Source organism: Gavia stellata, chromosome 21 (genome assembly GCF_030936135.1).
Source record: "Gavia stellata isolate bGavSte3 chromosome 21, bGavSte3.hap2, whole genome shotgun sequence".
Taxonomy (NCBI): domain Eukaryota; kingdom Metazoa; phylum Chordata; class Aves; order Gaviiformes; family Gaviidae; genus Gavia; species Gavia stellata.
This window is the reverse complement of record NC_082614.1, coordinates 15,246,789-15,260,216: the sequence shown is the minus strand read 5'-3', so window position 1 is coordinate 15,260,216 and position 13,428 is coordinate 15,246,789. Positions and strand designations below refer to the sequence as shown.

General features: G+C 49.4%; 1 protein-coding gene across 2 annotated transcripts; it reads left to right on the top strand.

Moving 5' to 3' along the window:
* The first annotated feature begins 761 nt into the window (after positions 1–761).
* Positions 762–11,489, top strand: KCTD10 (potassium channel tetramerization domain containing 10). Of its 2 annotated transcripts, none has more exons than XM_059827704.1 (7): positions 762–788; positions 2,436–2,649; positions 7,250–7,419; positions 8,266–8,352; positions 9,060–9,112; positions 9,850–10,045; positions 10,646–11,489. In XM_059827704.1, exons 1-7 carry the CDS (start codon positions 786–788, stop codon positions 10,862–10,864), a joined length of 942 nt encoding a protein of 313 aa, XP_059683687.1. In that variant the 5' UTR covers positions 762–785; the 3' UTR covers positions 10,865–11,489. The 2 variants fall into 2 exon arrangements, with proteins under 2 accessions (XP_059683687.1, XP_059683686.1); XM_059827703.1 differs by having other exon boundaries at positions 8,263–8,352.
* The last annotated feature ends 1,939 nt before the right edge of the window (positions 11,490–13,428 follow it).

Below are 13,428 nucleotides of genomic sequence, written 5' to 3'. Positions count from 1 at the left end.
AGCAGCAGCTGCCCCAGAGCCAGTGTTCCCCGTTTCACCGGAGCGGGGGCAGGACCCACCCCGGGACTTGCTCAAGCCACTAACAGAGCAGCCAGCGGAGACACCCCCCCCCTCCCCACCACGAGGTCCCCTCATCCCCAAATGCCGGTCCCAGAGCCCCCGCAGCCACCCCCGGCCCAAAGAACCTGCCGCGCAGCCCACCCCGCCGGGCCCCGGGGCCTGCCCCACGGTCCCCTCTCAGGCCCCAGCACCTGCCCTACAGCCGCCCCCCGCAGTCCACCGCCCCACCGCTCCCTGGGCCCGGGCCCTCGCCCTCACCCGCCGTCGCCTGCGCCACCGCCGGAGGCAGGGCAGCGCCGGGCCGGGCCGAGCGGCCCCGCGGCAGCTCCGTCGCCCGCGAGGCCGAGGCCGAGGCCCGCAGCCCCGTTGCCCGGCAGCCCCCGCCTCGTACCCCGTGTCCGCGCTCCGGGTCCGGCCGGCAACGCGCACTGCCGCTGCCGTTCCTCCTGCTCGCTCGCCTGCCCGCCGGCTCCGCTCGCTCGGTGCAGAGAGGGCAGCCGGCTCTGGGTCTCGCTGCTGCCTGGTAGGTCGGACCGGACCGAGCCGAGCCGAGCCGAGCCCGGGAGGCGGGAGCGCAGCGCGGCACCGCCGGAGGAAGTCGAGCGGAACATCGGAAGGTTTTGGCGGAGCACCCGGGCCGTGGCGGAAGTGACGCCAAGGGGCGGAAGTTCCCCCCGCCCCGGCGCTCCCGCTCGCTCGGTCCGTGGGGCTGCGCTGCGCCGTTCATGGTGAGGCGGCGCGGGGGGGCCGGGCGGGGTTGGGGGGCTCTGGACCCCGGGGCTGGGGGGTCTGGGGGTGGCTGGGTGTCGGGGGGGCGATACTGGTCAGCTGTGGTCGGAGTGCGCGGGTGGGGGTCCTTCCCCCGGGAGTGGGGGGGGCGCTGGCCTGGGCGGGCGTTGGGGTGAGGCAGGATTTGGGGACCCGGCCCCCAGGGTGGGGTGCGCTGGGAGTGGGGACGGTGCGGGGTTTGGGCGGTTTCAGTCCCCAGGGGTGGGGTGCTGGGAATGGGGGGAGGTTGCGGGCTGTGAGGGTGGTCCAGCCCCGAGGTTGGGGTGCTTAGAGAGCGGTGAGCAGGTACAGGGCTCCGGCTCCCAAAAGTTGGGGTGCCCATGGTCTGGTTTTCACATGTGCGAGGAGGGGCCGGTCCTCCCAGGCTGGCCCTTGGCCAGAGGCTGGCGTGGTTTGGGGAGGGCAGGCCTGGGGGGCTCGGGGTGCAGCCCCGCGGCTCTGTGCCTTGTGGGTGGCAGGGTGCTGGGCTGCGGCCTGGTGCGCTGGGTCATGCTGCAGCACAGGATCCCGCCCTGGGACCCCGGGCCCGGTTCCTGGCCGAGCGGGGAGAGCGTTCAGCTGCTGGAGGGGGCCTGAGCATGGGGCTGAGGCTGGTACCTTTGCACTCCAGAGAGCCCTGGGCAGGCTCCGTGGCAGAGGGAACCGTCCCCTGTGGCAATCTCTGGCCATCCTGCTTCCTCACCTTGTGAAACGCAATCTGGACACGTAACTACATTTCTGAACTACCGTTCAGATTTGGCATCTGATAGTTCTGCTTTTCACGACAGCGCAGCAAAAAATGGTTCAGTACAGTAGTCTGCCAGCATGCTCTGGAAGTTGTAGGACCTGGGTCTGCCTGAGATGGCGGGGCATTAATCATCCCATCCTGTCACGTTGTGAGGCAAAACAGTGAACCACAGGGACGCAGCTTGATTAAGGATTTATCGTTAGCGGCTCTCAGAGCATTTGCGGTGCTAAGCTAACGGGTTCCTGTTACAGCGTGTGACCTCGTTAGCTGACTGGAGTCCACTTTGTCTGGGGACTGTGGGCAGAAGTAGTGGGGGATGCTGCACATCGGGTTCTGGTGCGCTGAGAAACATGGGAGTGCAGGGAAGAGAGTGGGAAGCTTGTGTGTGCTCTCTGTAGAGCCATGTATGCTTTAAGGAAAAAAAGCCTCAAGAAAATCTGGATAGTCTTCATTTTAACACATAGGAATTGTCTGCTGAGACTCTGTGTGTTAGGAATTGCCCAGTTACATACCAGATTATTCATGAAGTAAGAAGTTAAGCTTTAGAAGTTGTGAAAGAAATGAATGCAGTTTCTGTGGAAAAGCACTGGCTTTTGCAGTGTAAAATGCTGCTTAGCTTTCACAGTGTTCCGCAGTGGCTGAGTTTTTTATGTTCTTTCGCTGGTTTATGTCACTGTCAGAAAGAAGACGAAGTTAAATGTCTAAACTTTTGAGAGCTTTGCAAAGAGGCAGAGAGGAGCCGAGGCTGATAGTGCCCAGCACATCTATGACTGCTTCTGTGTAAAATAACCGACGGTAATGCGACGTTGGGTGTCATGCAGTGGAACTGCAGGTCTAACTGGTAGCTCCTTGCTTGCAGGAAGAGATGTCGGGAGAAAGTGTGGTGAGCTCAGCAGTGCCGGCGGCTGCGACTCGCACTACCTCCTTCAAAGGGACTAGCCCGAGCTCCAAGTATGTCAAGCTGAACATTGGCGGTGCCCTCTACTACACCACCATGCAGACGCTGACCAAGCAGGACACCATGCTCAAGGCCATGTTCAGTGGCCGAATGGAAGTCCTCACGGACAGCGAAGGTAAGGGGCTGCTCCCCGCCTCCCTCACGCTGGCTTCCTTCCTCTTCAGTGAAAATAGGTCAGAAGGGGTTGGAGAAAAATGTTAGAGAGCAGAAAGGAACACCTAAGCATAGGCCCAGATATTTCTACATTTCATTAGTGTTAAAACTCGTAGCTTATACAACTGAGAAAAGATGTGGAACAAAAGACACGTACGACTTGAATAGTTGTCTGAACAACAAAAGGACAGTAAGAAGTCCTGAGGCTCCTGTCAGGCCCAGATAGCACGGGCTATCTTTTTCTTTTGAAATACTAACGCTAAAGCTCTTAAGCGTATGGAAAATGGTGGGGATAGTGATTAAGAAACTATGAATCAGGACTTGGGTATTTACTTTGAAGCTCCGAAGGCAGTTCCTCATCTTGTTTCCTTACCTCAAATACAAGTATAAAATTTGCTCTGAAGATTGGGGGGGGTGGTATGAGCTAAAAGCTTTTTTAAATGAAACTATTTTCTTGTCAGAGTATTGATTGTTGGCTTCACTAAAACAAAATCAGTTGCAAAATTTTTAGAAAATTTGCTCCAGTATTACTGACAATAAAGGGAGAGAGCTAGCAAATGGTTCGCTCCACGTTAAATGTGTCCGGAAAGAAGGAATGTGCAGTATGTCGAACTACAGTCTTCTAAAGGAGCAGTGCTCAAATATTTCACTTTCTTACCAGATACGTTGATTTTATCTTCTGCTGAGGTTCTTTAAAACATTTATGTTTAAATTAGTAATATAGCTAAAATGTGTTTGTGATAACTGCAACTGGTAATGTACTTTTATATCAGCATTCTCATATTGTGGGAGTGTCACAGAGCTTAATTGGAAGCACAGCTTTCTATTTATGTGCTGACATTTTGCCCGTAACCATCTTTATGGACTCGGGTACCTTGTCTTTAATAATATTACTACATCGCTGAGCCTAAAGGTTCGAAACACCCTTCTTGTGACTAGTTAATTACTTGAAAATTTTGTTTGAACTTGCTGAAAGCATAGAAAATGTAGTCTATTGTTAGGTGAACTGGACTTAGTTTTGAGTGCTTTAGAATAGTCTGTATTTAGAGGTCATGTGGAACCTCTAAATGGATGGATTTAGTAGGGCTCTTGTGATAAGATTTCTTGAGATAGGAGGAAGTGGATTCAGAGGAAAAAAATTGTAAAAAATATGACCTAATTATTTGAATATTCCTGGTTTAGCTATAAGTCCTTTTATTTAAGCTGGGGAAAAAAAAGCTGCATTGTTCCCAGTGTTATACCATGCCTTTTGCAAGTTTCAGCTGCTGTAAAGCAGTAACATTGGCGCTGTGGTTTGTGGGCTCCAGATCAAAGGGTCTCTGGGCTACCTCTCATTTCATAAAATAGCCAGCCTGTGGATCAAACTGAACAAAAAAACCCGTGTAAACGGGTAATCAGCACCCTGGGAAGACTGGAGGGATCTTCTAGTGGAAAGGTTGTGAACCAGTTCATTGAAGACCTCTTCCCTTGCTGCTAAGCTTCATGTAACTCCAAAAGTATCCTCCCAGCCCTCCCTAAAACTGCTCCGTGTTTCACAAAACCTGGTAATTCAAGACTTCTCAAGTCCTTCAGTTTGGAAGTGGATCGGAAATTCCAAATTAATTTTGGAAGCTCACCCTGGGGTGATCTCAGCGCTTCCTCCGGGCATCCTGGGCAGGTACCGCAGGAGGGCTGGCACCTCGTGTTCCCCAGGCTCGGGTCCTGTGTAAGTGCAGGTGCTTTTTGCTGGAGAGCAGCCGACAGTATTACTGCTAATATGAGGGTAACTGAAGTTTAATCTGCTAAAATATCATGCTTGAGACATAAAATCACAAGTTCATTTTGCTGTGAATCCCACAGTGCCTGTGTGGGATTGTTCCATTTAGCCAGTTTGTGTTTTAATAGGAATTTGATACTTCCTGTATGTTGTAACTGAGACACTCCCATCGCAGTAGTTCTTGCTTTATCTCCCCTTGCCTGGCGTGATGCTGGCAACTGGGACAATAGTATTATAGCTGGTAAAGGAAACTCTTTTTATCTGAAATTCTTCAAAATACTGCTAATTGGTCACACCCAGAATCTGGCACAAACCAAAGTGTTTCTTAGGAAAAGAAGCCAGACTTGTGGAGAAACTGGAAGGAGTAAAGTTTTTAAGCAGCCTGTGGAATGTGTCACACGGGGTTCTCCTCTTTGTTTAGATGCATTCTTCTGACCCCAGCACCATCTCCGCAGCTCTGTCTCAAAGCTTAACAATTACAACATGCTGCTAGTTCGGCCGTAGGAGAAAAGACTGGAGTTCTCTGGTGGTGGGTGGCAGATGATTATTTTGGCTTAGAAATTGTTCATGAACTGTAGCAAATCGGCATACTTTGAAAATTTTATTTTGATGGTAATGAGCAGATAGAAGGATGTGGGTTTTCCAGGTGCATCCATCTGTTTCCAATTTTCTTTGCCACACTGTGATTTTTATTTTTTTTTTCTCACTCCCCACTACTGTTAACCAGTTGATCGAGATGCATGGGTTTAGTTCAGCTGCTAGTAAGACTGTCGAGCATCAGGCAGTCGTCAGCGTCAGGCTCAGGTCGCTATTTCATCTGTCAAGGCTTGGTCAGAAAATGTAGTCTGGTTTAGTTTGAGTGTTTGGATGCTGTCCCTGACACTTCTTGTAAAACAAAAGATTCATTTCCTAAAAGTCTATTGTGTGTACATAAGGTTCATAGATTGTGTATTCCGACCTCAGTAAATGGATCACAGGACATTTTTGTAACACTGCAATTAAAAAATCGCTTTAAAAGACTATAGCTGAAACCCACTTCTTGGGCTCTGCACAGCCGTGACTGAGAGGCAGCAGGGTCACTTTCCTGTGAGTCATCTCGCTTTGGCTGTATGCTTGGCTGTTTGGTTAAAACAGAAGGTTTTTTGAAAGCTGTTTTAGCAGTCACTTGTATTTTGCAATGCTGCTCGAAATATTTTCTCATCCCCACTCCACATGAAAGTGAGCAATTCTGCTTTGGTTTCACCATCTGTAAACGTAAAGTTGCAGCAGATTTTTACAGCCTACAGAGGGAACCACAGCAGAGATGATAACAAAGAATTTGGGGGATCGCAATTCTGCTCTCAGCCTGCCCTTTACCCCCCTGCATGTTGGTGTACTCAGGTAAACTTTGTCAATGGCTGCATTTGTGGAATATGGATGTCCTTGTTTATTACCACGTCTTGTGCTCCCTCTTCTTTTTAACGTGGGAGAGCTTGCTTTACATACCTCTGCATTGAGAAATGGGCTTTTTTCTGCTCTGGTTGGTTAGGTATACTGTATTCATTAGTCTGGATCAGTCTTTTGTTCTTTGATTTCTCTCTCTCCAGGTCTCCTGCCTCCAGCCTTCTCATTTGTTATTACAGTCTGTAAAATTACAATTGCGAGTGCACATTGTGTTTTATGTAGACAGCAGGGTAACAAGGGAGATGGAAAGCCTGTAGTAAACTGCTGGAGAGTGTCTCACTTTTCTGCAGAACAGCATAAAAGGGCTGTGTTCACTTTCCAAATTGAACCAAATGTTCAGACTTTACTAGTAATTCCATTCATGCAGAACATACAAGGTCTGCTTTAACCTACTTTCCTTATTTGTCCAAAATATGACTCCTTCCCCACAAGCGTTTCCTCACTGCATTCCTGAGCTGCAGCCCTTAAGAGTGGCCATCTGTTCATTTATGGAAACTCGAGCCTCAACATTGCCTAACAATTCTCAGGGTCCGGCCTGATTCAGGCAACAGACTGGCAACAAGAGGTGAAGCGCAGATGCTTTGATCGCCAGTTAACTGGAAAGCGTTTCAGTTGTAGCTCTGTTTTCTTTTCTTCACACCGTTGTCAGTACATAGCAGCACTGGTGAGCTCCAGGGCAGGGGCTGTACATTACATTCTGCTTACGCACGCTGTCACGTCATGTCTTTCAGCAGTTTAAGACATTGTGCTAATAACCGCTTTGTTCTGCCAAATTAATGCACTTTGGGAATACAGAGACTGAAACAGTGTTTGCCGTGACACTGCCGAAGTCTGGGCTGCCTTTCTCTTGCAGACCTTTCTGCACATCTACCGGAGATGGCGGATCACGGTGGGTGCCTGTGTTGTGTTCAGGTGCAACAACCTTTAGGCAGTCACGTCTGGTTGGCTCTAGTAAGCTGTCTGCAAGAAACAGCCACACATATACGTAACAGGGCCCTAAGACAGAAGGCAAGAAAATAATAATGTGTCAGGGCTTCAGGAGTAGAGGAAGAACAGAGCTGGTTAGTTTGAGAATGCACAGTATTCATTCCTCTGTTTCAGTTAATCATTTGTCCATAACTGGGGAGCTATGAGAAACAAGTGAGCTTCTTACCTTACTCCCCCATACTCTGCACTTGAAATGCAGAAGGAGACAATAAATTCCTTGTGCTTTCTGCTCCTCTGCTTGCCAGCTCAAGCAAGGAACTGGAGTTAGTCTCTCTTGGCAGGAACTTGCTCGGTACAGCAGTCCCGGGCCAGTGTCAAGGCCTTTTGCCATGTTTGCCTCTGCTTCCACTGTACTGTGGTGGTCTTCTGTCCCTAGGCTGGATCCTGATTGACCGCTGCGGAAAACATTTTGGGACGATACTGAACTACCTGCGCGACGGGGCTGTGCCGCTCCCTGAGAGCCGCAGGGAGATAGAAGAGTTGTTGGCTGAAGCGAAGTACTACCTGGTGCAGGGGCTGGTGGACGAGTGCCAAGCAGCCTTGCAGGTAGGTCACAGAGCTAAGGAGGAGTCAGGTTACTGCGGCTGCAGTGAGGGGTCAAGAAGGGGAGGCTGCGCTGGGTGGGAAGCAGCATCTGGGCAGAGCAAGATTTTCTGCTGATCTCCACTTGGTGCCTTTTTGAGGCTGGGATGAAAATGAAATACTGCATGTCATTGATCTGCTGGAGTCTGGTCACATCCAGAAAAACGTACTGAGTCGTTCTCAACATTTAGTGCTACCCAGTTACAGCGAGGGATAAACAGTTGCTCTGTTTCCCTCCGCTGACTCCTGGGAGTGTGCAAGGAGCAGCAGCCTGGTGCCTCTGCAGTGTTCTCTGCTGCTGTCAGGTTCTTACATGGTGAAATGATCCATCATCAGCGCAAGCTGTGAGACAAAAGCTAATACTTCCAGCATCAACCAGAATGGCGTAGGTCTTCTGGTGAGACCAGAGCAGCTTCTTCTATCCCCAGGCTGCTGGGAGTCCCGTTTTGTTCTTTGTGTTCCTCTGAGGTGCTCATCTGAGGTTTGAAGCCGCTCTTACTGGTGTCCTCTTTGAGTGAAGCTGCATTCCAGATCCTGCCATTTAAATAGGTACATAACATTCAGTCCCTGTGTTTGCAGAGTGGTAGAGAGCTGAAATGAACATCTCAGGTGGTCCCAGAGGAATGCCGCCTGGTAGCTGGAGTGCCAGCCTGGTTCAGAGCACGGACCAGAAGCGGCCACTCAGTGCGGTGTAGGGACAGATGGCACGCTGAACCCTCCAGCGCAGAATATGCAGGACCTTCCCAGGTAATATGAGTGTGCCCTAAGGCCTATTTACATTCAGCTGCTGTTTGATTCTTGTTTCAGCAGAACAAAGATGCATATGAACCATTCTGCAAGGTACCAGTCATCACGTCTTCCAAAGAAGAGCAAAAACTTATAGCCACTTCTAACAAGGTAAGAGAGGCCAGGCTGTGCCATGGCTTGGGAGGGTGCTGGCCTGCTGCCCTGGGCTTGCGTGGGACCTTGACCAAATGCTCTTTAGAAAATGGTCTTTAGTGTTCAACAGTGGGCTTACTCTAAAATACAGACACATCAACTGTTGAGCTGCAAAGCCCTGAAAAACTACAGCAGACTAAGCATTTCTTCTGAATTAAAAGTCAAATGTTGCTCAGGCTGGGCCTGGCCATATATTTTTCCACTTAAGGTATTAAAATAGAGGGCGTAGGCAGTAGCAGGCTGATCGAGCAGATCCTCAGGGCTATTAGATCTTCCGTTTATTTGTCTGCTCTGGTTATTAATGACAGATGCTTTCTGTAGCTAAAGTGAATCAATGACTCCTGTTTCTGGAAGCCTGCTCGCTGTGGCAGGTAGAGGAGAGGATGCTCGTGATAATCATTAGCCTTGGCAAAATGGCAGAGAGCGGGTGAGAACAGATGATGATCTGGTCACAGAAGGGGTCATAAGGCATTGCAGCCCCATTGCCAACCCGTGCATGACAGTTTTGCAGCAACAACAGTAACAACAACAACAAAATCCCACTGGGCTTGGGCCTGATGGTGTTATGTCGTATTGCAGCTTCTCTGCTGTGGGGACTTGGACTAAGCTGAGATTCCAGCTCTTACTGCACTTCCTGTAACTGATCTGTGGTTTGTTTTTTACAGCCAGCAGTGAAGTTGCTATATAACAGAAGTAACAACAAATATTCCTACACCAGGTAAATGACTTCAGCTGGACTTTGAAGTTTTTCCTAGACTAATATCCATGACAAGCATTTGCTTTTTCTTCACTCAGAACCAATGACAGATTGGTGCTGGCATGCACTCAGTTTTTCCCCAATTAATTTCAAACTTGAGTCAGAAGGGAGCTTACCATCATCAATGGGAGGCTAAGCGTGTGCCATTTCTGTGCCAGAGGAGTTCCTCTAATACTTAGGTGCATCTGGCAGGGACTCCTGGCCAGCTGCTGGCCAGCATTCCCCGTGGGCTGCCGCACGTTAGTTGAATACAGGAAGCCTTCTGTGGTGCAGCATTCTCACTAAGTGGTGAAATCGTCAGGTCTGGGACCTTGTCCCCCTTTCCTTATGACTGTATATGTTTCATGACATAACGCTGTTTCCATCCAGCTGGTGCTGAGCTTGAGCTTAGGAATGGTTTCATTTGGGTGACAGAATTTTGTACACAAATGAAATGGCGTTGGACAGTATTATTCACAGTACTGTTGATGTCCTATTACTGCTTCTTCAGCAGCAGGCTTTCCTGCTTGTACTAGTCAAATGAATTATCCACTGCAGTCCTGGATACCAACTGTAAACACTACCTTGGTAGAGACACAGTAAGTCAAAGGAAACTGGGCGTACGGGCCTGTAAATGCTCACTGCCCGAACCCCGCTTCTATTCTGCGTGCTGTCTTAGTTACCCTAACGTGACTGCTGCCTTCCTTCATGTCTCACAGCAACTCCGACGACAACATGCTGAAGAACATCGAGCTATTTGATAAGCTGTCCTTGAGGTTTAATGGGAGAGTGCTCTTCATAAAAGATGTGATTGGAGATGAGATCTGCTGCTGGTCTTTTTACGGACAGGGGCGGAAGATTGCCGAAGTCTGTTGCACTTCCATTGTTTATGCTACTGAGAAAAAACAGACAAAGGTACGAGTAAACCCCTGAATGCTTCCAGCAACAGGCCGGGCTGCTGTCAGACTGGCATTCTGACATCTGTTCCATTTTGAACACTCCTTTCATTGTTTAGTGTCTGTATAGAATAATCAATGCCATTCAAAGTGGGAGCAGCACAGTGGAGCTCATCCTCTGGGTTCGTTAGGGCGGGGACTGCTTGGCTGTGGCACTTAACACAGGGCAATTGTGATATTCCATAATTCAAGTTCAGTCCAGTTCTTTATTTTTAGACAAACTTGCTGACTTAACCAAGTTTGGTTTACATCCCTGCGTAAAAACAGATCCTGGTGAGCAATGGCATGCCTTCCCCATGCCTTCTTACCTTTCCTAGGAGAAATCTGAGTGTGCCCTGCAGGCAGGCCAGTTCTGAAAAAAAAAAAAAAGCCTGGTTGCTGGGTCTCAAAAGCTGAAAGCACATAACAGAACAGAAACGATTGTGCTGGAAAGGATTTCCGTGGCCAGAGTCCAATTAAGAAATTTTAAGAACAGGTATCAGGAATTAAAAGTGAGGTAACCTATGCATGCAGTGACTGGCAGTAGGTGAGAGTGACCTTCTCTCTCTTGGGTGGGCAGGTGGAGTTTCCAGAAGCCCGCATTTACGAGGAGACGCTGAACATTCTGCTGTACGAGTCCCAGGACGGGAGGGGACCTGACAACGCGCTCTTGGAAGCCACAGGAGGGGCAGCCGGCCGCTCCCATCACTTAGATGAAGATGAGGAACGAGAGCGCATTGAACGTGTGCGAAGAATTCATATTAAACGTCCGGATGACAGGGCCCATCTGCATCAGTGAGCTGAGTGACAGCCGCAGACTGCGCAGCTCTGTCTGGAAGGTGCTGCCCTTCGTCTGATCGATTATCTGCAGCAGAGGACCAGGCGGTTTAACTTCTGTTCAGCAAAGTCTGTAAATTATGTTTTGTAACAAACCTGATTATTTGGGGTATTTAAATGCAGTAGTTCTAGGGCAAGAATAAATAAGGTTACTGGGCATCCGATAGATACTGTAAGGACCTGTTGAGCATCTGGGGAAATGCCCTGAATTTTAAGCACTCTTGTCTTTGCTATTTTGTGGCTAGAGAGGAAGAGGGCTGGCTTCCTTTGGCTTTAGTAATTATCCTGCACTTTAAAAACAAAACAAAACAAAAAAAAACAAACAAAAAAAGGGTCAGTCAGCCGTATACCTTCCCTCCAGGCACTCATTGACCCTGTCTCCTCCTAGGTGTTCAGGCGTGGGAGAAATGCAGTGATCTAGACACACCAGAGCTGCTGCAGAGCTCCCTTTCTCCCAGGCCTGTAGGCGATGGGGTTGGTGACTCAGGATTGCCTCAGCGTGACTCCCAGAAGGACAAATGACACGTGCCAACTCGATTCCTCTAGTGCTGGGGGGCAGAGGGAGCGCTCTGGGAGCAGTGGGAGGGAGCAGGGGGAGCTGCTGGGGCTGGGCTTGCCGGGTGGCTGGCTGGGGCTCCCTACAGCTCTCGGGACCTGCTCCCCGAGGGGTTCAGTGGAGCTTCTACAGCACTGAACTGTGGAGACCGCCCCCCCCCCGCTTTATCCAGTCAGTTCAAGGGTAGAAGATGTTAAAATTCCTCCAACAGGAAGATCAGGAGCAAATTGTATGTGATTGCTTTTCCTTAGGGTGGTGTTGCTACCAGTTAGCGCTTAGAACTTCTGCCTGAGCCTGGGTCTCAGCTGGGGAGTTTATTTCCATCGGCTCTCAGGTCAGTAAGCTGTGCTGTCTTTACTGCAGGTAAAGCAGTAGCCGTCACAGGTTCAAACACTCCACGCCAGCCTAGCGTAGGTAGGAGGCCAGCAGCCGTAATTCAGTTCCGTAACCGATACAGGAGCATTGTCTTGCTTTGAGCGAGGGCAACGCGAGTGCCATGGGGAAGAGGAGTAGACAGTGGCCCAGAGGCAGTTATTCCTTGTTTGACTTTTATCCTGAGCATATTCCAAGTCTTTTCAGAAATGGCAGCTGTGTGTGAAAGGGCAGAGCTAAAATGTTGTGTAGACAAGACCTATGTAGTCTAGTTTTCTAAGAGTACTTTTCTATTATAAATGAATGTTATCTACCTCCTCATCTCTTGTTGCCTATCGTGGAGTCAAGTAACAATTATAGTGGAAGATGGTGTATTATTCAATAGGACTGGATGCTGAAGGATAATGAGCAGAGCCACGGCTGTAGTGGTTAATGAAACAAATCCTGAGAGGCAGAGAAACCCAGTGTAGGAAGGCTTAAACCTGCAGTCAGGCTGGCGCCTTGGCAGGCACCAGAGTACTTTGGCCTATTCTAGAGGGTTTTTTTGGCCCTTCATCTGGAATATCCAGCGCTGGCTTTAATGGCCAGACATCTCATCCAGAGCAGCAGCTCCATGTTCCTGTTCTTCAGTGAGGTGGTTATTTGCTTCTGCCCAACCTCCTGCTGCAAGGATTCCTACTCCTGGCTCAGGGCTGTTAATGGCATGTTAACTTTTTAAAAACCAAAGGTGTTGTCAGCATCACCAGCTACGTTATGCCAGTGCTTCTATTTCAAATAGCAGTTAGGTCTCAAACTAGGTATAGCTTGTCTGTAGAAGCTAAAATAAAGCATTAAGCGTTTTCTCAGTGGTACAATTTTGGATCATCATGTAACGCTAAAAAGATTTCAAAGTTAGGCTGAGGTCATCTTTCTAGTAACCAAAGACTTTTCTAAGTTACAGACAGCTGGTGTCTGTAACTTGTTGTACCTGTCTCCTCTACTCCTTCAGCTGCTGATTTATAAGAGTTCAACAGTAAGCAGGTATATCAGTTATGCTGTAGTTTGGCAGCTTTGGCTATGTCCTGACAATTACGGGCTTCTATTTGAAGCTGTACTTATATGTGTTTGCAACACGCTTTGGGTTTGTAGAAGTCCATAGTGCAGAGTGTTATTGTGAAGGATCCAGTGCCTCGCCCTTCTTACCTTCCGTGTGCGATAAACTGGGGAGTGCGGAAGGAAAGTCCTCTGACTTGCTCTGTTTCTCCAGCACTGTGTACTTTGACACTTCCTGGCATGTCACTGGGCTGTTTATGGGTTTCTGAGCATCTGTAACAGCACTGCTGCCCTTGAAGGGGTCTAAACTCTGTGCTCTGTAAAGCCATTCAGTCAAACTCCGGTGTCTGAGTCCCACCGTGCTCCTGCCAGCCATCAGTGGGTGAAAAGGAAACACCAGCCCGTTCCTGTAGAATACCCTGATCGTCCTGCAGCAAACCCCACTCGCTTCATTAACGCTAGAGAGCTGGCTCTCTCCTGTGAGATAGATAGGAGGGACAGGCCCTCGTCATCCTCAGCTGTGCTGAACTGCCTGCTTTCCCCATACGGTGCTGGGGAGGCTCCAG